At 38.0% G+C, this 24,593-nt stretch overlaps 3 protein-coding genes across 6 annotated transcripts; 2 read left to right on the forward strand and 1 right to left on the reverse strand.

The window, feature by feature from the left end:
• Positions 1-4,709: 4,709 nt before the first annotated feature.
• Positions 4,710-6,325, reverse strand: eif1b (eukaryotic translation initiation factor 1B). Its single transcript, XM_016446024.1, has 4 exons — positions 6,111-6,325; positions 5,403-5,566; positions 5,219-5,320; positions 4,710-5,060 (listed from the first exon to the last, which is right to left on the reverse strand). The coding sequence occupies exons 1-4, from the start codon at positions 6,139-6,141 to the stop codon at positions 5,016-5,018; spliced, it is 342 nt and encodes a 113-aa protein (XP_016301510.1). The 5' UTR covers positions 6,142-6,325; the 3' UTR covers positions 4,710-5,015.
• Positions 6,326-7,505: 1,180 nt separating this feature from the next.
• On the forward strand, positions 7,506-16,039 carry yme1l1a (YME1-like 1a). 4 transcript variants are annotated; one of them, XM_016446020.1, is made up of 18 exons: positions 7,506-7,726; positions 7,848-7,979; positions 8,412-8,595; positions 9,719-9,820; positions 10,219-10,328; positions 10,485-10,605; positions 10,711-10,818; positions 11,051-11,224; positions 11,311-11,463; positions 11,553-11,685; positions 11,776-11,838; positions 12,483-12,595; positions 12,675-12,830; positions 12,935-13,086; positions 14,016-14,142; positions 14,227-14,300; positions 14,832-14,918; positions 14,993-16,039. In XM_016446020.1, exons 1-18 carry the CDS (start codon positions 7,694-7,696, stop codon positions 15,134-15,136), a joined length of 2,166 nt encoding a protein of 721 aa, XP_016301506.1. In that variant the 5' UTR covers positions 7,506-7,693; the 3' UTR covers positions 15,137-16,039. The 4 variants fall into 4 exon arrangements, with proteins under 4 accessions (XP_016301506.1, XP_016301507.1, XP_016301508.1 ...); XM_016446021.1 differs by having other exon boundaries at positions 10,500-10,605; XM_016446022.1 differs by lacking the exon at positions 9,719-9,820 and having other exon boundaries at positions 7,508-7,726.
• Positions 16,040-16,538: 499 nt separating this feature from the next.
• Positions 16,539-23,819, forward strand: pks1 (polyketide synthase 1). The gene is made up of 6 exons (XM_016446025.1): positions 16,539-16,732; positions 16,821-16,974; positions 17,064-17,224; positions 17,314-17,517; positions 17,601-17,782; positions 17,869-23,819. Exons 1-6 carry the CDS (start codon positions 16,684-16,686, stop codon positions 23,410-23,412), a joined length of 6,294 nt encoding a protein of 2,097 aa, XP_016301511.1. The 5' UTR covers positions 16,539-16,683; the 3' UTR covers positions 23,413-23,819.
• The last annotated feature ends 774 nt before the right edge of the window (positions 23,820-24,593 follow it).

Consider the following 24,593-nt stretch of genomic DNA (forward strand, 5'->3'; position numbering starts at 1 on the left):
TGTGTGTGTGTGTGTGTGTGTGTGTGTGTGTTATTTCAGTTAAAGTTTATTTAATTTCAAGTAGGATTTTAGTTTTAATTAACTACAAAAATCTTGTTCTGGAATAAACTTAACCTTGAAGGACACATGCAATTCTGCTTTCAATTTTGGCTAGAATATCTTAGATTGTAATAATTAGTATTCTGCCTACTGTTTCAAACAGCCTTCATGTCGGGACCAAGCCTGTGATGCCTAGAGCTGTCTAGGTAGGAAGCTTGCTTGGTTTTGGAACGTTGCTATTGTTTACTATGAGGCCCAGAGCGTTACTTTCATCACCAGTTCTATCTACCTCCAGTCAAAGCTGTTTAATACTCTCTGGCTGATTTTATAAAGCTGATCTCCATGAGCAAAACACCCGAGGCGTCCACGATGACCCACAAAACCCAGAGGAACCAGCATAAAAATTCCACAAGATGTAATTACGATCAAGTTTGTTGTGTCTCACCAATTAACCCTGTACATATCTGAGCATGTTAAAAAAGTGTAAGTGTGAACTTTTTTGCGTGCATATGGTACACAGCCATTCTCAACAACTCCCTTCTCATCTCTAAAAATGGATCACTCAGAGAAACATATTGTAGCGACGCCAGACCGTCCGTTTCCCTGGCAGATGCCGACACCGTGAGCACGAGCCAATGAAAACACTTAGTCCCCTGTTCCCTATTTTAATTGGGATATTTTAGTGCTATTAGCAGCAAAGGCTCCACACCTCCTTCCCAAAACATTACAAATGCAGATCCGCACCCCGTCATGGTCACTGAACCAGGTACAATCTAGAAACTCAGGTGTCTCCGAAAGCAAGCGGCGGATGTGTCTGGCAACCTGCTCCGTTGATGAAGGTTGAGCTAAGACTAGAACAGAAGAACTGGATGAATGCCATCATTTTGAGGAGCTGCTGTTTTGAGGTTGAGTGTGTAGAGTGAAAAGAGGGGGGTGTTCGGGCTCTGAGGGACTGACACCATATGTTATGTCAGCATTCATTACACTTTTATAGAGGCCTACAGTGCTTTACTTTCAACGGAATATGTTATCTGTGTATAGGATGCGTCTGCTTAAAGATGTGCGCAGAAAACCGTTTTAATATTTGATTTTTAATCTATCAAAAGTGATAAATTGGCAAAGTAGGTGTACTCCGATATCAATTATATATCGCCATCTGCTGGTTTCAAAAGTACTGACATACAGATTAATTTGTACAGACAGCGTTCTCACAAAGAGACACATGGAGATCAGGGGGAAAGCAATGGAACTTTTCTTCTCTGAGCATTTCTTCCTTCTTTTCTCAAAGGAGTAAGGAATGATGAATCTAAATAAAGAGTCCACACAGATAATGGTAGTAGAGTTTATTTTTAGCACAGAGGAGATAACCAAAGACTCAAAAGTTTAATTGAGCCAGCAGTTTTATAGGTTAGTTTTAAACAACTAATACTTTTAAATTAGAGTAATATTTCTCAATTTTGTCATCCAAACAAAAATGACAATATTATCATATATTTTGCAGTATAGTTGCTGGATGAACAAGTGAAAGTAAATCAAAGATGGACTAGATAATTAGCAGATTTCAACAGAAAAGTTAAGTATGTTCTCAAGACCAGTTTTAGTTTAGTAAAGTTTTAATTAATATTTTGAAGTAGCTTTTGTTTTTATGTGTTTGGTTTTCTTCTAAATTTTTGTTAAATTTTTTTGTGATTTTATTATGTGCTTTTGTCATTTTTATTTAGTTTTTGTTTTTTTCCTTTAAAATATTACTCTTTAGTTTTTTTTTTACATTTCAGTTTAAGTTTTTGTTTATTTCAATTTATTAATTTCAGTGCTTCTACTTAAACTTTATTCAGGTAGTTGCCAATACAACATTTCTAATTTTTGCTTATTTTTTCATCTAATATATACAAGTCATTTTGCAATATATATATATATATATATATATATATATATAATTTCAGCTTTACTTCAGTTAACAAGAATGTTTTTAACAGATTTAATGTTAATAACCATGCTCGAGACAAATGGTGTTTTTCATAAATATCACGTTGGGGCAGGTTGTCACATTGATACATTTAAATTATACATTTATTGATTTATTTTAACATGCTTTTAAACAATTTGTTAATAACAATTTCTGTGATTTGCTCATTTTGCTCATTAATTCTTTTATTTCATAGGCTACTTGTTTCAGTGTTTGTATTAAAATTCCATGAAAATCCATGAAATCGCATATAATATGTTTGAAATAATGATTTGTAGTATTTGTGTTCTGTTTGTGGTCTGATGCTGGTTGTAGCCTAATTAATTTTGTTTTTTGATCTTCATTGCAGATTTCATTTAGGCTACCTCCACACCATCATCGATGAATGTTAAGAATTCATAAATTCATTTTCCATATCTCAAAGGTAATAGTACTTTTTTGGTCCAGTTAACCTGCTGAAAAAAAAGAGCTGGTTTTACACGGTTTTGGAGAGTTTTTAGCAGGTGAGAATGTCAGACCAGTTTCCTCACCAGCTAAATCCACTGAACACTAGACTGCAGAATGACTTAAATTAAGACCAGCAAATCATCTTAGGCTGGTTTAAGTTAGCCTTTTCTTCAGGGTACTATTTTTATTTATTTTATTTTATTTTTTTGCATTGATGAATTTTCCCTTTTTCATTATGTCCAGACTGCACAGAGAAGCTGTTGCAATGCATTTACTTCTCGGCCTGTTGGTCAGATATGACAGCTGTAGGCTTCTCAAAAAAGCTGGAGGTAAGGGTCAGTGTCACTAGTATTATTTATTATTACCAATATCAACCCGCAGTGAAACAGCATCTGAAGCTGAATCACTGCTTAGACGTGAGCGGAGAGGGGTGAATGCTCTGCAATACCACGCAAAAACAATAACAGCTGGCTGGCCTCTGGCTAAACACAAACAAAAATAATGGAATCTGCTGACTGCCAGACGGGCATTTAACAGTTTTGTCCAATATCAAGCTCTCATGTGGAATTAATACATATGCATGCGTAGCCATTCCTTTCCTTTTTCATATTTAAACACACAATAAGCGCATAAAACTCAGTGAGCTGTAAAATGGCTTTTACGCCTCTTAAAAAGTGATAGAGATCAATTGTTCAGATATGAATGGACTGATTGTTAAAATGAGTGGGGGAAAAGAAAACACTAAAGCATTAAGAGCAGGAAGAGTGTGCTGATGAATCGGAGACATCCATCATTAACTCTGTGTTTGTCTGGTGGAGGTAATGGAGTGGAGCGGAGAGGACGGTGGACAGCCCCAGGCATCCGCACGTGCTCCGTCTGTTTCTGTCTTATTCAGACACCAGCCACTAAACTCAGCACTTCACTCCTACACATCTTAATGGACAAACTGTCTGTTTTTACAAGCTGGACTCAGGAAAAAAAATTAACAGATTACCCTGCGTAGCGAGCGAATAGTTGAGTCGAATGAATCGATCGAATCGGTTCACAAAAGCAGATTAGCTCACGAATCGGTGTATTAATCTGTTTTTGAATGTTCTCAGTCACTTTCATCCGCAAAATGGCTCAAAACCTTTCCCTTTCCATTACAATCCATCAACTTTTAACCATTAAAAATGGTTTTCTGTAGTGTGTTTTGGGACATATTCCTTTAGGCTTTATTATTTTAACAAGCCACCAATAGAAGGTGACCATTTACCAGTAGAGACCCACAGGGTTGTGATGGTGTCTATTGTTTTATTTTTCAGCAGAAACATTTTAAATAACCAAGTTTTATATTTTTATTTAGGCTTATTCTCGCTGTTTTTACAGCTAGGTAAAAGTCACCTCCTTGCAATAAAAATGGAGGAAAAATATTTGAAGAATGATTCAATTGATTCAAATGACTCCCAACGCACTGGTCAGTGAACAAATCTTTTTGGTGAAAGCATTCAAAATATTTGAGTCACTGGGTTGAAACAAAATGCCCAACACTACTTTTTCACACTTGTGTTGTATTTTTGAGTAATTAAAAGCACCTTGCGTTCTCCCAAAATACAAACAGTTAAATGGTTTAATCATTGCAAATAGTCCCAAGTCATTCTTTTTCAGCCTGTCGTGCGGTGGTAAGAAGTGTTCGAAATGCCCACAAAGCCTCAGTGAGATTGGCATCCCTCAGTCATGAAAGCCATTCCATGCCTTTTAAAGAGGATTACACTCATGTTTGAGCCTGGCGGGACAGCCAGGACACTGCAGACTTAGGCCACAGCTGAAAGGATTTCCAGCCGACAATAAGCCAAACTACAAGGGAGCGAACAAAAGCAGTTTACAAACCAGAAACATTGTCAATATTATAAACTTCCTCCGAATAATGCACCACAATGGAAATTAGTACATCCATTCAAGATAATTTCCTTCATAAAACCTCTAGCCCATGCTTAAAAAAAAAGAAAAAAAAAAGCACATTTTTAAAAGTATTGTTAATTGGCCATTAGAATCTAATTGCTCAGTTTTATTGCAATACTGAAAAATAGTCATACTTTGACTTCATACCAACTACGTGGAACAAATATACAAGCACCCATTTCATTCGTGCAATCTAGATTTAAATAAGCAATGCTTGTGTTCTGACAGTCCTGAAAGTTAAGTCTTAAAATACTTTGCTACAATAAACATTCACAGACCAAATGTTATGAGGGAAGAGAAGACAAATAGTCACAAATGTGCAAAGTCACAATTTTATTGTCCTAGATAAAAAGATAGTGCATCTATCATAAAACGTTCACAAGCATCAGCAACAAAGATTCAGTATTTTCTAACTTCGGTTATTTCTAATTCAGACCAGCCTAGAATTAGTGGTCCGCTTGAGGTCATTATGAAGATTCGAGCTTGAAATGACTGCAAAAACAAACCGTTTTACCCTGCTGTCAGTGTTGTTAGCATATGGTCACAAAAACCCTGCCATGAATATACTAGGATTGCTACATGCTGGTGCAGTCCTATAGAAAGCCCTGGAGGGGGCAGCATTTTAAAATCCGTGGACCTTCAACTGCTCTTCCTTTACGATGTTGATCTGCGAAATGGAGAATGAAATTGAGTAACTGCTTAAACCAATTTGATTGGTAGTCAAACAAACACAAGGGAAATCAAATTATTCAATTCAAACATGCATCGTAAAGAGAAACGGCTTGCAACTAGTAATATGATATTCCAAACATAAGCATACTTTACCTCCATCAGAAACTGACAGATATTCTTCCTTTGGTCCCCCTGTAACTGAATCACCTCTCCATACTCTGGGTGCTCGATCACTGTACCATTGCAGGCAAATTTCTATTAAATAAAACCGAGCAATATTACTCATCAAATAGCACTTTAGGAGGAACGTTTTCAAATAAGCGAAGTTAGAAAATACCTTTTTAAAGGCTTTTACAAGTTTCTTTTTATCATAGTCATCCGAGATGCCTTGCACAGTGGTCAGCGTTTTGCGGCCGTTCCGTTGTTGAATCCTTATATGGATTTTATCCTCAGTCCCAGCCGGGAGCAAGTCGTCACCCTTAGTTGCATCAGCAAAGGGATCTACAGAGAAACAATGGAACATTTCAGTCTTGGTTACAAGAAGCCACTCTCTCTCACACACAATAAGAGCTCAAGACTGAAGATGAATTGAAAGTCGCACAATGGGAAGGAGATCAAATAACGAGCAACATCTGATTGTAACCAATATACACATATTTTCATCATTTTGGGACTTTTAAGTGACTTACACAAAACCTGGGTCACAAACATACACTTTATTTGATTACTGGATAAGAACTTTTAAAAGTAATCTCACACGTTTAACTAAAAGGCAACATTATTTAGCCAAGGGGAGTATAAATTTTAAAAAAATTAAGTAAATGATGAAAATAAGTTGTCTAAAAACGCGTCATTATTCTCCCTACGACTTCTACAGTTTTAAAATTCTGATATTTCCATGTTTCCACTCACACTTTTCCTTTTTAAAAAAAAAAAAACGTTAGTTACTCATTGAATTTACTGTATTTCAGCAATACTACATTTATGAGCACACAGAGCAAATTACACAGACAATGCTCGAGGTGATTTCCGTCTGCAAACTTACCGAAGGACTGGAGGTTCTGTATATTGGACATGCGATATTACTGCGATTACTTTAACAGATGAAAGACGTCGGCGATCAGTGCCGCTTGCAGATGCTTAGATTTGTCGTGATTTTATAAAACGGCGTCGAAACCACACAGCGACTGCTTTAAATCTGCCTGATGCAACCTCCAACGAGCCTCTAACGTGGGACACAGCGGAAGTGCTTTAATGCACGACGACAAAAGGCTTTAGGTGCATTTCCAGCTGCATCTAATTTAGGATCATATATATGTAGATAAGAAAGCAAGATTATTTTAAGAATATATATATATATATATAGTCTGTTGAGAATATTTCACACTATTCACAATTTCCCTTTTCTCCCTAATGTTTTATTGATTTTTTTACGGCTGTTAGTGAAGTAAATAAATGCAAATCCCATTAAAACACTAAATTGCTGTTCTGAAAATTGCTGTTTTGAATAATCCAAGGCGATTTTTAAGAGATTATAAATTCACACCATCCTAGTTGTTTAATAAATAAGAAATAAAAACATAAAACGTGTTAAACAAAAAATAAATGTAAATAAAAAAGACATTTTAAAGCCTTTTATGTAAACCATTTAGTCTTATAGTAATACAATTGTAAATTGTGATCATGTGAATTCTTTGTTCTTGTTGTTTAATCATTTTATTATATTTATTTTGACTGATTTACTGACAGTTGGGCGCATGGAGCACAGGGAATTTTTTATTATTATTATTTTTTTAATATGCCTCTCACGGCATAATGTTATTTAACTAGGTGGTTTATTTTCTTGTGGGGGTCTTTAATTTTAACCCGGAAGTAAAGCTAACCAATCGCTTAGTTCATAAATTAACGTTTTCAGACGACTCCAACACGCCATTTTGGTTATAGAGTAATTGTATGTTATCACAATATTTGTGCCTCCCACAGTGGTGTATTATTATATAAATAAATATAACAAAGATCGTAATCCTATGCTTTTACAGGCAAAGATCTAGCCACTACATGCATAGATTGCCACATGCTATGCGGACACTAGAGGACGCTAAAGAGAGAACATTGGGCTTGCTTTACTGTGATAACGCAGGCACGATATTCCTATTATAATATCCTCCTTTGTGGTAGTTTTCACTTCATTTTAAATGTTTATTTTGATCTGAATAAGAAATGGAACAAAACTGAATGACTGAGTGACGTTTTCTTATCTTTCTAACGTTTGTAATTTTATTGGCTTGTTATGTGATTATTTTATGATGCTATATTATAGTTGATTTAAACTTGTTAATAAGGTAATGAACTAAACATTTAGCAGAATACTTTTTCGCGCCTTACCGTGATTGTCCAGCAGGCGGCACTAAATGCAACGATTGTTGATTTAGACCACCGCCGAAGAAGTGAAGACGTATGCACTAGCGATGGATTCGCTGAATTTAACAACGTTGTCTTTCTGTTTACGATGGGAAGGGTGGCGTCACCGGTGAGATTAACAACACCGGTGCTCATAACCTAAGAACAGAAGAGCAGCGGATCTGACAGGAGTGCAAGAAAACCTCTCAACGAAAATCTAAGCAAAATATGTTTTCTCTTCCTACAACCGTTCAGTCGCAGGTATGAGGACATTTAATTGTTTTACATAAGTTAGTTATTGTCAAAGTCCTTTTTGTGAATTGCTAACCAGTATTTTCCACACTAGGTTATGCAATGTGACCAACATGTTCTCTTTTTTTAGGGAACAGTGCCTTTGACCCATCTGATCAATGTGGTCCAGTACCTGAAGAGTTCAGCCAACTCGGCCGTAACCACATCAGTGCAGAGTCTACAGAGAGATTTTTCACCTGAACATGACCCACTTCTCAGTGAGGTATGACAGTCACGACAACAGCACACACTGCTATATATCATGTTCATGTTCTTGTTTACACTAGGGTTATTATAATTAACTAAAAGCAAACCAGTTTAATTACTTGAAATAATATATATATATATATATATATATATATATATATATAAACTGAAATAAAAAAAAACTAAAACAAATTGACATTATTGGAGCTAGTTACCAGTGCAACATTTCTTATTTTTATTTAGTTTAACCTGATGTCCTAAAATAACTCAAACTAAATAAATACAAACTATAGTATATATAGACATATAAAAATATATATTAAAAAAAACAATTATGAAAAATTAAAATGAAAATGGAAAATATAAAAATAAAAACATTCGAAATGTTTAAAAAATAATACAAAATTAAAATACAATACTAAAAATGCTAACTGGCCTGTTTTCACAGCCCAAAGTAAACTTAAAGGACCTGGGTCTGTCAGAGCTGAGGTTCCATCATGTACATGAAGTTCTGGAGCGCCTGCTGCCTTCTATAGATCCAGAGGAGAAATCCATCTCCAGCGCTGCTCAAAACTCAACAGCATGGAGAACATCTCACATTTCTGCCCCCTCCTTCTTCCAAAACAAATATGGTGAGGTTACCCACAACATGAGGTGGTGATATCGTGTTTAGAAGTATATTTGTCTCTGTGAAATGTTGGTGGCTCAATAATTAGGTTTATTCCCTTACAGAACTTGTTTATGCAATCACATGCAATCTTTCTTTATCAACATTGTGCTGTTGAGAAATTAAATATAGGCTGGTCCAGCTTCACAGGAAATGACACTACCATTTCAAACCTGCTGTACTTAAAGGTGGGGTAAGTGATTTCTGGTAGCCAATGTTGATATTTCAAATCACCAAAACAAACACGCCCCTACCCCAAAAGGGTCTCGTCCCTATTTTGATAGCTCCGCCCCACACGTACGTACGCAAACCAGGCAACAATTATGGCGGAATCTGCTGTATTATTTTATTATCTGCTGTATTAAACATATTATCTTACTTTTCGGAAACACTTTGGGAGCTGACGCTTGAAACAGACAGTGGAGGAGGTTTAGACGCTCCAGGCTTATAGGGTGTGGAAATGAATGTGTCTTTATCATAGCTGAAGGGAACGACAATACGATTGCAGATGAACAAACAAGCGAACATGACACACGAGCATATTCAAGCAAAAGCCAGCATATATTAGTTCTGTGAAACAAAGCAAAACCAATGTTACTCACCTAACGAGAAGAAACAAAGCAACCTCGGCATCCGATCGCAGGCCTTCCCGCTCCTTGAGTTCTCTCCAGCACTGGAAAGCTGATCCGAAATTTACATGTGTCCTACTTCTTGCCTTATCATAAGCCTTCTTTTGTTCCGCAGACGTTTTCCTCTTTTGTTTTTTATCGCCATCTATATCTTTCTGTCGTCGCTCGGCTCGGCTAATGTCCGTCCAAAGTTTGTTTTGGCACTCGGCCCGACTCTAAAGCGTTTTTGAAAAAATACATACCCCACCTTTAATTACTTTGTACAAGCTAGATCACAAGTAGATAAATGCATAAAATTTATTAGGATGTTGAAATATTCTGTTTTATGCACAAACAAGATTCCCAACAGCTTTTCAGTCTTAAAAAGTTTTTTTCTTGTCATCCGGACACTAATGGACCATTTTATTCTCATCAATGTGATTGCTATAAATTAAATTGTATGTCTTATTTTAAACATAGGGTTCTCTCACAAACACATGGGACTCTTTGGCTCTTCGGTGTTTCGCAGGCAAAGTTCCAGCCCCCTCCAGGCAGCCTGCGTAGATCTGCATCATCTGCAATGTAATATTTCCTACAAGTGACCAAAAGTTAGAGGCATTCACATAAAGGATGTTAACTTTAACTTGAAGTTCACACCACAGCTATAATGAAAACAACATAGATAAAACTGTTGTTGAAATCATTTTAGAATATAATTTTTTTTCTTGCTGTTGAACAATGAAAACAGTCCATCCTGCTTTAAAGAGCTTGAACATTTAAAGAAACAGACTTCAAAACTGCAGTGCTCACTTATGTTAAACGAAACATTATTCTCCGTTGATTTGGATGCTAATATAGTTATTGTTATGGTTATCATTCTTGTTGTGAATGGGGCTTTTACTCAGTTACATGCTGTTACATATAGCTATAAATGAAGTTGTGGGTTTATTTTATGTGTGTCTTTTTGTGTTTATGCTTAGTATGGGTCCAAAACAGAGGTTTCAAGACAATGAGCTCCAAGACTAGACATCTGCAGTCTGGTTTTGAAGGTCCAGTAGATGCAGAGAATTATACGCCAGCCTTTATGAAGGTTAGTAAGCTTAAATGACACTGAGGAAATAATAGTTAAGGCAGGTCTGGTCTCATAAATACAACAGAAATATCTGAATGTTCTAAACTTGTTTTCTTGTATTTTTCCTTTGCCCTTTATTTGTATTTTCTGTATCATTTTCTCTCTCCTCTTCAGGGCCTCCTTATGAAGGAAAAGCGAGACATGGGGAATCTTGAACAATCTCACCAGGATGCTTTCAAGACGGGCTTCACAGAGGGCTTCATGAAAGCTCAGGCTTTGACACAGAGGACTCAAGGTAATGCTTTTAGGCCTTTTTAAAGCATCTTATCTAACATTAGTTATATAGTAAAAAACGTGTTTGCTGCAGGAATTTCGTTCTTACTACTGCTGTTGCTAACAGATTCTGTAAAGAGGACACGTCTGATTATTTTTGTCCTCCTACTGGTGGGTCTGTATGGTGTGTCCAGAAGCCCTCTCTTCTCGGGTAAAGGGTCATTTTCCGACACTGGTTTGTTTCCCATTTTATTCTTTCCTTATATTTGCTTGTCTAAAATATATCGACTGATAGCATGCGTTTGACTGTAACTGTTTTTCTTCTGCAGCTTTTATAATAATGTAACAACATAATGTATGAAAGGATTTGTTGCTGTAGTGTGAAATTTTTGGTTTTTTTTTTTTTTTACTCTTTGAGTTCTGAGCAGATGATTAGAAGTCTTCATTTGATCTATTTACCTATGTAGTTCGTTTCCGCACCACCTCTGGTCTGGATTCAGCCGTGGATCCCATTCAGATGAAGAATGTCACCTTTGAACATGTGAAAGGTGTAGAGGAGGCCAAAAACGAACTTCAGGATGTTGTTGAATTTTTGCGAAACCCCCAGAAATTCACTGTGCTCGGTGGTAAACTTCCCAAAGGTGAAACTCTTTACTTCATTTAATTATGGAAATAGGTGTTTTGTTTTTCGTTTGTATAAAATATCTAAACTAGATGTGCATTTTAGGTATCTTGCTTGTGGGACCTCCAGGAACGGGAAAAACCCTGTTGGCCAGAGCTGTAGCAGGTGAAGCAGACGTGCCCTTTTACTACGCCTCCGGGTCAGAGTTTGACGAAATGTTTGTGGGAGTCGGCGCCAGTCGCATCAGAAACCTTTTCAGTAAGTCTTTTAAAGAAAAACATAGTCTTGGATTGCCCATAATGCTTCTGCTGTTAATAAAATTGCTTGATTACTGTTTTTTCTAACAGAGGAAGCCAAAGCTAATGCACCATGTGTAATATTTATCGACGAACTGGACAGTGTAGGAGGGAAGAGAATTGAGTCTCCCATGCACCCATACTCACGACAAACCATCAACCAGCTGCTCGCTGAGATGGATGGGTAAGTCAGTCGCTTTTTATTACATATAATTTCCTCTTTTTGAAAGAAATTGCACAGGGCTGAATGATTTTAGTATTTTGATGATTTCAGGTTTAAACCCAATGAAGGAGTCATTGTGATTGGAGCTACGAACTTTGCTGAAGCTTTGGACAAGTAGGTTTCTATAGCCATCCGTTAAGGGATAGTTCACTCAAAAATGAAAATTCTGTCATCATTTACTCACCTTCATGTCCAAACTCTTAAGACTTCTTTGAAACTCAAATTGAGATATTTATGAAACCTGAGAAATTTCTCTCCCTCAGTTGGAAGTCAGGTAACCAAAACTTAGAAGATCCAAAAGTGTTATAAATGCATAGTAAAATGAATCCATATAAATCAACCAGTTAATCCAAGTCTTGTGAAGAGATACTATCACTTTATATGGTGAACATTTTATTTACATGACAGGTTTTTACATGTTTTTACATGCAGGCATATTTATAGTTCAATGCAAACAGTAGGCTTAGGCTTATAGACTCACAAGTGGGTTCCTCCATAATTTTCTTAGAGCAGCTCACATATGCAGAAATACTTAAGGCATTAAAGCAACAACCACAAATCCCATTGTTATTCATCTTTAACTAAGAAGCAGGTAGCAGGTAGTATCTACTGCTTTTGAACTGTTTCCATCTAGACATGTATTTTTCTGATAGAACACTATGTATCTGTAACTGTCTAGTTAACACTTTACTGTCAGGATTATAAAATATTTGTGATAAACTAAATCTATAAACTTCTTATGATAATGTGTATTTCAGTGCTCTGGTGAGACCAGGCCGGTTTGACATGCAGGTCACGGTCCCAAGACCAGATGTGAAGGGACGCACAGAAATCCTGGAGTGGTATTTGAAAAAAATTCAAGTGGATTCTGGTAAGAATTATTAAGAAAAAACAAATATGTTTTACAAGATGCTTGTTAAGACAGTCCAATAACATAGTGTGTTTTGTAGCTGTCAATGCAGAGATCATTGCTAGGGGAACAGTGGGTTTCTCTGGAGCCGAACTGGAGAACCTGGTGAACCAGGCAGCGCTGAAAGCAGCAGCCGATGGGAAAGACCTGGTGACCATGAAGGAGCTGGAGTTTGCGAAGGATAAGATCCTGATGGGTGAGGCCAGTAGGGACGTACAGCTTAGTCTCTGCAACATGTGATGGGGATTAATGCTTTAATCAAGAGATTCTTTCCTGACATTCTCTTCTCTGTCTGTCCAGGCCCAAAGCGCCGGAGTGTGGAGATTGACAAGAGAAATAAGATGATCACAGCCTATCATGAGTCTGGACACGCTATAGTGGCTTATAACACCAAAGACGCAATGCCCATCAACAAAGCTACCATCATGCCACGTGGCCCTTCACTTGGTCACGTGAGTAGCTGGTCTTAATGTTCCATTAAGCACTTTTCCCAGATTGACTAATAAGAATTTCTAAATCTGGATGCGTGAAATATTGTTACAGTGTAGTTCATTAGCCGATACTAGAGGTTTTTTGTTTAATTTATTAGTATAGGTTAATGTTGTATATTTAGTTGGCATGCTCATTTCTTATTTCAGTTTTTACATTTAGATTACATTTGCCATCATATAATGGTCACTTAAAGTAAATCATAAAATAATTTATTAACACTGTTAAATGTAATCTTTTTAAAATCTCTAATAATTATAAATTTTTCATACAATACAATATCATGTTGTGATGCTTTGAATTATATTATTATTTATATTACTTATATTAGAAGTTATTTTTATTAGATTATTGAAAGTTACAAGAATATAAAAATAATTTTCTAGTTTTTAGGAGTTTTATTTGAAATGTATTTAAACAAAATACTATAGAATTTTGATATCAGTAATATAAAAAAATTATTATAGTATTATTTTTTTTATATTAATGCATTTCTAGCCACAAGTCTTGATTCAAACACTCAGTACAATATTTCATTTGAAGAAAAAAAACTATTTTTGCTGCTGAATTATGGGTAGTGTAGTACCTAACTGAGAATTTGGCAAGTTGAAATCACCCCGACTTATGGGCTTCTAAAAAGGAAAATATTATTCTTTAACAGTTTTGTTTCGATAGATTTCGAATGACATTTTCACATATAAAAAACAGACATCTGCCTTGAGATCTGAACATGAAGTTTATTTCACAATAAAAACTCTTCAGACAAATAAAAAACATTTGACAGTCGTTTGCAGAACGTGCCTGCCCTGCATGAAATTAAAGCTTTTGCTCTCTAGGGTTATACATCATAAACCTATTGTGCCGCGTCCTCTGTTCCTCTGGTCTCTCTCAGGTTTCCTTGCTGCCAGAGAATGATCGCTGGAGTGAGACACGGGCCCAGCTTCTGGCCCAGATGGACGTCAGCATGGGCGGCAGGGTTGCTGAGGAGCTGGTGTTTGGAAATGATCACATCACTACTGGTGAGAGGTGTCCCTAACTGATCACTGCTACTTTGAATTTTTAGAAATATCAACATCATGATGTTTTATTTGTTCCTCCTACAGGCGCATCCAGTGATTTTGATGGAGCCACTAAAATAGCACAGATGATGGTGACACAGTTTGGAATGAGTGACAAGGTAAAAATTCATTATGTGACCTTAAAAACACTCACTAATTAAATAATTAATTAGTTAACCTGCATGCCATTTATCGGACATCAAAGAACCATGAAAACACAAATGTGTTGGTAAATTACTGAAATATTAACTTAAAATCTCAGGTGGTACTTCAGGTTAATATTGTAGGTCAAAGGGATTCGACTTAGATCATATTTTAAGTGAAAATATTTAATATATTCAAAAAGAAATCAAGCAAATAGCTGTTTGGAGAAGCCATATGAGTCCTTCCATGTGTTCAAAGCCATTAGGGATGTGTAAGCGCTCACATTCCAGACTTAAATCTGTGTGTTCATCCTAATCCCTTCCCCGGCACTCAGTTCATACTCCACGTCCAAAAATGAGCAGCGCACATGCAGGGTCTAAACTACACTCACATCCACCCGTCTCTAACGTCACGATCCTGTCGTAATCAGAAACTTGTGTGAAGCCTTTGTGCATTACTATTGTGCCTGTAACTGCAGTTCACTCACCTCTCTGTGCTTTGAGCAGCTGGGGGTCATGACCTACAGTGACCTGACGAACCACAGCCCGGAGACCCAGGCTGCTGTAGAACAGGAAGTCAGGGTGCTGTTGCAGGTAGGTGTTTAGTTTTTGTTTGTAAGGGATTGACTGATGATTGTGTAAATTCATCTTCTAATTGTCTTTTTCAGAACTCGTATGAAAGGGCAAAGAAGCTACTTAAGACCTACAGCGAAGAACACAAGCTGCTGGCTGATGCCCTGCTAACTTACGAGACTCTAGATGCAAAGGAAATCCAGATGATCCTGGAGGGAAAGTCACTGGATCCCAGATGATGAAGTCTTGGATCAACAGTGACATTTCGAGGCACAATCTTACTTTACTTGTAAATGTAAATGTTTGTAACAAGAAAGGCTTTTGAATTACTTTCTAGCCTTCTCTCTTAATATTTTTCATTTTTCAGGCAACACGTTGGCTTTCAAACACTAAGCTAACAGAAATTCAGATATATTTTCTGTTAATTTGAGAAGGTAAATTGATGCCAAAAGTACATATGCCTGAGCACTGAACCAATAGGTAATGGTTTCAAATGAAATAATGTAAATTCTTTGCTTTGTTTTAAGAAGCTATAACAGGAAGAGGATGATGTTCATTATATGTTTTATTCATCCTATTATTTGTTACCCAGTCACCAGATTGAAGCACTTGTTCATAAGTCATTTTATGGAATGGATAAAAACAGGAAGCTCATAAATGGTGCATTTTACTTGAAAGCAAATGGCAAACCAGGTTGTCCCATTATCAGTAAGCATAGTAGTATAGATTGTTCACTTTTTCCATGCAGCCCTAAACCACAAACCAATTACGAATGTGACTTCAGAATGTCAGTTTTATTTTAACATCTACAGATATAGAATAAATATATCTGTAAATGCGTATCTGAACAATTGACTAAGAGTACTGTAGATTTTTGCCTAATATTTCCAATGGACCTTACTATCCCCTGATTTTATTCATTAAGTTATTTATTTGAATATACTCTTCCAGGGGTAGCTAAAAGCCTCATGCCCCATCCTCCGCCACATTTTGGTTGTCTGCATGTGTGTGTATGGCTCAGGTGACTGCACTGTTTATATGTGTTTGAAAAATTATTAGTGTGCTTTCTTTTGAAGTTAATTACATGTTTATTTCTATTTATCTCAGAAATGAATATGGCAAGACTATAAATAAAGTAAAAAAAAAAAGCTTATTTCCTTGTCGTTTGCTGAAAGTAAGAATGTTAAGCTGGGATTTTGTTTGAGATTGAAATGAACACTGAAATGAATTTGGTTTAATTTCATGGATCTTTTTCAGAGGCCCAGAATAAAAGACTAGCAGTAAACCATTTAGTCTGAAAATTGCAGGTATCAGGTTAGGTGTGCTGAGATAGTCATTGGTTATCTTATTTCAAATTGGTGGTCTACACACATTCAGGTCATTTTTTCTCATCATTTGTTACATGTTTCTAAATGGAAGCCAATTAAAGCCAATCATGAATTAGAGAATCACCCCAATAGCTTTAAGACAATAGCTTTGTTGTGTCCAGTGAGGGAAACTGCAATCAGTGTTTGCATCTTTACCCAAGTCTGTAATTACAGAGTTTTGTTTCAAACCACCAAAATTACTGGTTACAAGAGGAAGGATTGCACATTTAAAGACCCTTTGTTAAAAGAAATGTTTTTCAGTCGTGAAAGGCTTTATAAAAATGCCTAGATGTTACTGGGAGCTGATGAATACTGGTCACAACCATGATGAGACCATCAGAGCTGAGAGATGCTTGTGCTTTGTTTTTTTAATTTTTGCAAAGAAACACAATGATCTTTGAAAAAAAATAATCGCTAAAATGGACGAGGATATTGCTATCATTGGAATCGGATGCAACTTCCCAGGAGGTAATGTACTGTATTTATGTGTTATGTACTCTTACTTATTTTGTGACTATGCTGTGTGCATTTGCATGACTATCTACTACCTTCACAGGTGAGGGTGTTGATAGTTTCTGGAAAGTTCTTGTAGAGGGAAGGAACTGTGTGGAACAGATTCCAGATGAAAGATTTGACACATCAGAGTGGTTTCATCCTGATGAGAGCAAACCAGGAAAAACACAGACGACCAAAGCTGCTCTCATTGAAGGGTAGGAATAATCAGTTCATGATGATGCATTTGAGGTTTATAATTACTAAAAAGGTGAAATGATGAAGTAAAAGAGTTTCTTTTTTGCAGGTTCAATGAGTTTGATCACAAGTTCTTTGGCATCAGCGAGGCTGAAGCTGATTACATGGACCCTCAGCAGAAACTGTTGCTGCAGTGTGCATACCGAGCTCTAGAGGATGCAGGGATACCCTTGGAAAAAGTGAGCGGGACCAGAACAGGTGTTTACATAGGTACATACATTAGATAAATCTAATGCAAGTTCACTTTTTTGTTTGTTTTTAACTTTAGGATACTGATACAGTGTTGTGTTTTATTTCAGGTCTTATGAACAGGGACTATGAGACAATTTTGAACAACTGTCCCAGCACAATAACCCACTATAATGGCACCGGAACAGCTATGAGTGTAGCTGCCAACAGAATTTCCTTTGTCTTCAACCTGACTGGACCTTCATTTGCCATTGACAGTGCATGCTCTTCATCCCTTGTCGCCCTTCATTCTGCATGTCAGGCCATCAGACAAGGTAATGAAACTATTTTAACTCTGAAATCTGTTCATTGCTTGATATTCACATTGTTAATTATCCTTGTTTTACCTCATCCGTAGGGGACTGTGAAATGGCTCTGTGTGGAGGGGTCAGCTGCATCCTTGAACCTCGAGTCTTTGTGGCCCTCAGCAAGGCAAAGATGATCTCACCTGAGGGCACAAGCAAGCCATTCTGTCATACAGCAGATGGCTATGGTAGAGGGGAGGGATGTGGTATAGTCCTCCTGAAGCCTTTGAAAAAGGTATATATTTTACTTTTTTAAATTATTCATAATGATAATATTAAATTAATTTTATGGTTTATAATAAGGCAAATGTCTCTTTTCAGGCTCTTGAGGACTTTGATCATATTTGGGGAATTGTGAACAAGACTGCAGTAAACCAAGATGGCCACACTGTCACACCGATCACCAAACCCTCCATGACCCAGCAGGAGGCTCTACTGCGCATGATCTATTCCTCTGAGCATTATCTAGCAAATGTCCAGTACGTAGAAGCTCATGGGACTGGAACACCAGCAGGAGATCCGGTTGAAGCAGGAAGTATCTCAAAAATCATTGCCAAAGCAAGACCTTCAAGCTCAGGGCCTCTGTTAATTGGCTCTGTTAAGAGTAACATCGGACATACAGAATCTGCAGCAGGGGTGGCAGGACTCATAAAGATTCTGTTAATGATGAAACATGAAACTATTGGCCCCTCTGTGTTCTACTCAGCAGAAAATTCAAGCATAGATGCTAAATCTCTCAATCTTAAAATCCCCACCAGAGCTGAAAAATGGCTTTACTCTGGATCCAGGATAAGGATGGCTGGATTAAACAGCTTTGGGTTTGGTGGCACCAATGCCCATGCCATCATCAGTGAGTATGTTCAAGCAACAGTCTCTGACAGCCACACTCTTGAACCTCTAAAACTGCTTCCACTGTCTGCAGCCACGGATCAATCTCTTCAGTCGTGCATAGCTGACACATATCAGAGGATTTCAGCAGATGAGACAGTTGATCTACAAGCTCTTGCTTATACAGCCGCCTGCAGAAGAAGCCACATAACACACAAATTTCGGAAAGTCTTCGCTGCATCATCTGTGTCAGAATTAAAATCACTACTCAAAGCTAGCATGAACAAGAAATTAGATCCAACAAAGCAGGACCTAAAGTTAGTTTTTGTATTTTGTGGGAATGGCGTTACTTACAGGGGAATGTGTAAGCAGCTACTGAGAGAAGAACCTGCATTTAGGGACAAGGTCAAAGAGGTTGAAAACTACTTCCAGAAGTTTAGATGCACCAGTATTTTGCAAAAAATCGCAAATTGCTATGACAATGAAGATATCACTAAACCAAATGTTGTCCAGCCACTTCTCTTTGCAATCCAGGTCGCAATTGTTCACCTTTTTAAGAACTGGGGCATAAGACCGGATATTGTTCTTGGACACTCTGTGGGAGAGGTTGCAGCAGCTCATTGCTCTGGCCTGCTGTCTCTTGAGGATGCAGTAAAGGTTGTCTACCATCGCAGTGTGCTGCAGACCAAAGTGATGGGTGGGAGGATGCTGGTTGTTGGTAATGTTCCTATTCCAGATGTTCTGGAAATTCTCCCTACATACACAGGAAAGATTTGCCTAGCTGCTGTCAACAGTCCTATGTCATGTGTGCTGTCAGGTGATAAAGAAGCAGTTGATAATGTGCACCAGAAGCTTCAGTCTATGTTCAAGGGTAAAAACCTGTTCCTTCATGTCTTGGATGTTCCAGCTGCCTACCATAGTCATATGATGGATCCTATACTGGGCCAAATCAAAGACAGCATTGGACATTTAACTCTGAATGAAAAGGAGTGTGAACTTTTTTCTACAGTAACAGGAGAGATATGTCGTCAAGGGGACTTTGTCACAGGTGAATACTGGGCAAGAAACATTCGAAAGCCTGTTGCATTTGAACAAGCAATTAAATCAGTTTCCAACCACACAAGGAACACAGTCTTTGTGGAAATTGGTCCAAGACGGGCTCTGCAGAGGAACATCATGGAGATCCTGGGAAATGACACCACAGTGCTTCCTTCAGTACATCCAGATAAAGACCACGAGACAATGTTCACAGCTGTATCAAAACTGTTTAAACTGGGGGTCAATGTGAAGTGGGACGAGTTCTACAAAGGGTTTGAAATGGAGCTTGTTGCTTTCCCAAGGTATCAGTTTGAATGTCAAAAGAATGAGGTATACTTTGAGGACTTAAGACGGGGAAATGACACAGTCTCTCGCAGTCCACATCCACTGATAAGTCCAAGTAAACGTGATGGCAAAGTAATCAAGTGCAACCTGTCAGCAGCTACAACCTCCTACCTTTGGGAACACAAGAACAATGGCATCTCCATTGCCCCAGGGGCATTGTATGTTGAGTTGGCTATTGCATCCATAATGGAAACTGCTATTCCAAAAAGACCTCTGAACTCATTTCAGCTCACAATCAACTTTCAGAGTTTGCTTGTTCTAACTAAGAACTGCCCTCCTCTCAAAATCACAATCGAGACATCCAAGGATGCAACCACATTTCAGGTTCAGTCCTCTATTACTGTGCATGCATCAGGCACCATCAGCCATGAAGGCGGTCCAGCTATGATCGAACAGCAAACCATTCACCTCAACACTGTTTTAAAGAGATGTCCATCAGTCATTGAAACAAAGGATGTGTACACCACTCTTAAAGACATAGGATTTGAGTATGGGCCCAACTTCAAACAACTTGGTGACATTCATTACGGACAAGAATTCAAGGAAGCAGTGACCAGTCTCAGGATTCCAGAGGAAGTACTCAACCATCTGTATGAGTATTGCTTGCATCCTGTGGTCCTAGATTACTTCTTGCAAATGTCCTCAGTTTTAGCATTAGTCTCTAGCACCGTCAGGCCTGGATTTCCCTCTGCCATTGGGAGTATGGTTATAGCTGCACCTCCCTGTAAAGAGATGTTCATGTATATGAGATTGACCAAAGAAATGCCTGACTACTTTGAGGTTTGTGGTTGTTTCACTGACAAAGATGGTCATGTGTTGATTGAGCTGAGGGATGTCAGAATTAATTTTCTGGGAAGACATGCACAGATCAGGGAATCGTGTTTCTTTCATAACCAGAAGGTTGGCATTCTTGCTGACAGCAATTTCCCCAGTAGAATCAAGGCTTTGGTCTTTGAAGACACCTTGGGTATCGCAAAAGGTTTACAGCCATATTTGCATCCAAAATCTGTACTTGTTCCTCCACCCGATTTAACAAAAGGCTTAGCCTTGCAAGTCCCAGAATTACTGTTGAAGTCTCCTTGCAGTGAAGCAGGCATGGAACTGGATACGATCCTGTTTATCTGGAGCATTCAGAATATTAGTCACCTCCAGTCTGAACTCATTCTAGAGTCCTTGGTAGACAGCTGTGATCTTTACCGTCAGGTTGTTTTGTCTTTAAAAAACCGCAGTCATGCATGTTCCATCCGTGTCATTACATACAGGTCAGCGGAAGGGACAGTTGAAAGTATAAGCCCTGGATTTGTGTTATCTGGCATGACAAGGGCATGTGCTACTGAGTTGTCAGGCATCACTTTCCAGCTCATTGACCTTTCCACAGTGTCAAGAGAGGATATAGAAGCACTGGCCCATGTGCTTAACTCACATAAGACTCAAGAGTGCCCAGAAGTCTTCATCAGCAAGGGGAAGGTTTACTCTGCTGTGATAACTCATACTCCTGTCACCACAATTAGGGAAGTGAAGGCTAAATCAAAAGCCCTACAGCCCCGGGACTTCACTTTGCAGACAACCAATCCCTACAGGATGACCAGCTTATCAGCTATGCCTTCAGCAAGTTCAGTCCACACTATTGAGGGGAAAAGCATTGAGGTTCAGCTGAGTAAGGTATGTGTGCACTCATCAGATTATTTTCCAGTTAGTACTTCAGAAATAAAGTTTGGTCAGACGATGTACTGGAACAAGCACACAACCCAGAACCACAGTCTCATGGCACTTGACTTCAGTGGGACAATTACAGCTGTGGGAAAGGATGTCAACAAACTTAAAGTGGGTGACCATGTTATCTGTTGTTACCCTGTTAAAGCAACTTCCAAAGTTGTCCTCCCAGAAGATGTGTGCTTCAAAATAAAAAGGCTTCCATTCTTAAAGAACGCTCCCTGTGTTTCATACATTTTCCTGATCTGGAAGATACTGCAGCGTGCATTACCCAAGACCACACAACAGCAAAGTTTAGGCATCTTCTCTACTGTTCATGATTCAGCTTTGGTCAACTTATTGACACTCATAGCAAGCAAATCAGGCTGGAGTGTTTTTACAGAGAGTGAGATAAGTGGATTAGTCCAAAATACAAAGCAGTGTCTTCTTTTTGTGATTCTTCCACCATACGATTGCTCGATTTTGACAGAGATTGTCAGTGTTGTCAATGCAAATCACATCATTGCAGTACGTGGCATCCGTGAGCCATGGTACTCAACAATAGATGTAATGCAGAGGGACAGTGAGAGAACCTACTTCCAGACTCTTGAGATGTCCAAAATCCTCCAGAAATCGTGCCTTAAAGCACATGGAGCTCGGCTACAGAAGTGGCTGAAGGGAATGCACTTGCACAAAGCATGCCCATCAATACAGAGCAGTACTTTTCAGATGGTGCTCCCTGAAGGAATGCATTCTCAGTCTGCAGAGCATTCTGAATCTTATTTTAGTGCAAGAACTCTAGACTTGATAGCTCTGGCTGGTGACGATTCAACGAGCAAGGTGTCTGCTATCCCTTTGCTTCCAAGAACAAAGCAGCTGTTCTCAAATAGAGGCGTGTACATAGTTACAGGTGGGCTTTCCGGTTTGGGATTTGAAACCGTTACGTTTATTGCTCACAGGGGTGGAGGATGCATTGCCACTCTCTCAAGGAGTGCACCATCTGAAAAGTTACAAGAGGACATAAGCAGTCTCCAGAGGAGATACGGGATAAGAATTCTCACACTTCAGTGTGATGTCTCAGTGTCAGAGCAGGTGATGGAAGCCATAACTGTGATTGGAAAACATTTTTCCTGTTATCCAGTCAGAGGGGTGTTCCACAGTGCTGCTGTTCTACATGATGGATTACTGGAAACTCTCGATAGATCTCTTTTCCAAAAAGTCCTACAACCTAAAGTCTGTGGTGCTCTTAATCTTCACTTTGCCACTCTGCACTGCCAAACACTCGATTACTTTGTATGCTATTCCTCAATCTCCTCTTTCATTGGAAATGCAGCACAAGCCAACTATGCAGCAGCTAATTCCTTTCTGGATGCTTTTTGTCACTTCCGACGCAATATTGGACTTGCAGGACAGTCAATCAATTGGGGACCCCTTAAACTAGGCCTACTAATGGACAAAGACCATTTCCAAAAGTTTTTGGAAACAAAAGGGTTAATGATCATGGATGTGTCAGAGATTCACGAAGCACTGGAGAACTGCCTGTTAGACAACTATCCCCAGCAGGTGGTCTGCAAATTCAGTTTCAGGAACCTAAAGAACCATGTCCTCTCTCAAAATGTGTCTCTCAAGTTTCGCCTGTCTGCTTTAGTGGAGGAGGAACTAAAAAACAAGGTTGTTGAGGACTCCAGGATAAATATTCAGTCATCGGTAGATGACTGTGTTAGACAGATCCTGAATGAAATTTGTTGTGTGGATACTGATGATCTTAGTGATGAAACTGCCCTCACTGCACTAGGAATTGACTCGATGTTGGCCATGACATTGCAAAATCGCTTGTTTCAAGAGATAGGTGTGAATATTCCTCTTGTTGCTTTGCTTGATCCAAACAGTACACTGTCCTCATTGACTGAATTTGTAAAACAGAGCACTGATGAGGACTCTGAGATTTCTGTGAACCTGTAATGTTTACAGTTGTTTTCCTTTTCTGCCACCTTGTGTATTGTACATAGTGAAGAGGACGGCTAGTCAAAATGTCCTAATAATGCTTATAAATTAAATGTGACTGATTTTTTTGAGAATGCTTATTTTGTGTTCTAAACCTCCTATGAAAAATGCTATATTGCTTAATTGTAGAAAACCACAATATTGCATAATGTGTGACAAATTGAATTGCAAATTGCATGTCAAACAATAAACATCCATTCTGAATATATTTGATTGAACCTATACTTTTCCAGCCCTAATACCAAGGAGTCAGAGATCAAAGGTCAGGTATGTCCCATCTTTTTTCTGCCAAATGTGTAAATCCACCGAGGCTTTTAAGCAAACATGTGCAGCAACAGACTCATGAAACATGGTAAACTGTGTAAACTAAGCAAAGTGTAATTTTGAATAGAAAATTATATTCTTCCAAAAACTCTAATACTGTACCATTCATAAAAATGAAAAATATTAAACAAAACTATTGTAAAGAGTGAAAATATTCACTGTTCTGCTAATCCTTAATCAGACAATCCTCTTTTCTCAAGGAAAACACAACAGCACGTGCACTACAGTAGCAAAGGGAATGTGTGTCTTTTAAAAGACAGTGAAAAAAATAAAAGGCAAGAATAATTTTGTAGCAGTTTATATCAGCCAATAAAAAATAGTTACAATCTGTATATGTAGTTATGTCTTTAATAGGCTTTTACACATTCAACAGTCCATAAGAAAACATTGCAAACATATGTGCATTCAGTTAGTTTATTATTTCACAAAAATTAAGAAAGATACATATTTGTACTTTCTATATATACTGTAACTAAATAAAAAATATTCACATATCAAGAAAAAAAAAGACATTTAAAGGGTTAGTTCTGTCATTAATTACTCACCCTCATGTTGTTAGAAACCCGTAAGACCTACGTTCATCTTCGGAACACAATTTAAGATATTTTTGATGAAATCTGAGGGCTCTCTGATCCTCCCATAGACAGCAAGGTAACTACCACGTTCAAGGTCCAGAAAAGTACCAAGATGATCGACAAAGTAGTCCGTGTGACATCAGTGGTTCAACTGTAAAGTTACAAAGCTACGAGAATACTTTTTTGCGCAAAGAAAACAAAAATAACAACTTTATTCCACATTTTTGTCTCAAAAAAGTA

The sequence above is a fragment of the Sinocyclocheilus anshuiensis genome, unplaced genomic scaffold (genome assembly GCF_001515605.1).
Source record: "Sinocyclocheilus anshuiensis isolate Anshui unplaced genomic scaffold, SAMN03320099.WGS_v1.1 scaffold119, whole genome shotgun sequence".
Lineage (NCBI taxonomy): Eukaryota > Metazoa > Chordata > Actinopteri > Cypriniformes > Cyprinidae > Sinocyclocheilus > Sinocyclocheilus anshuiensis.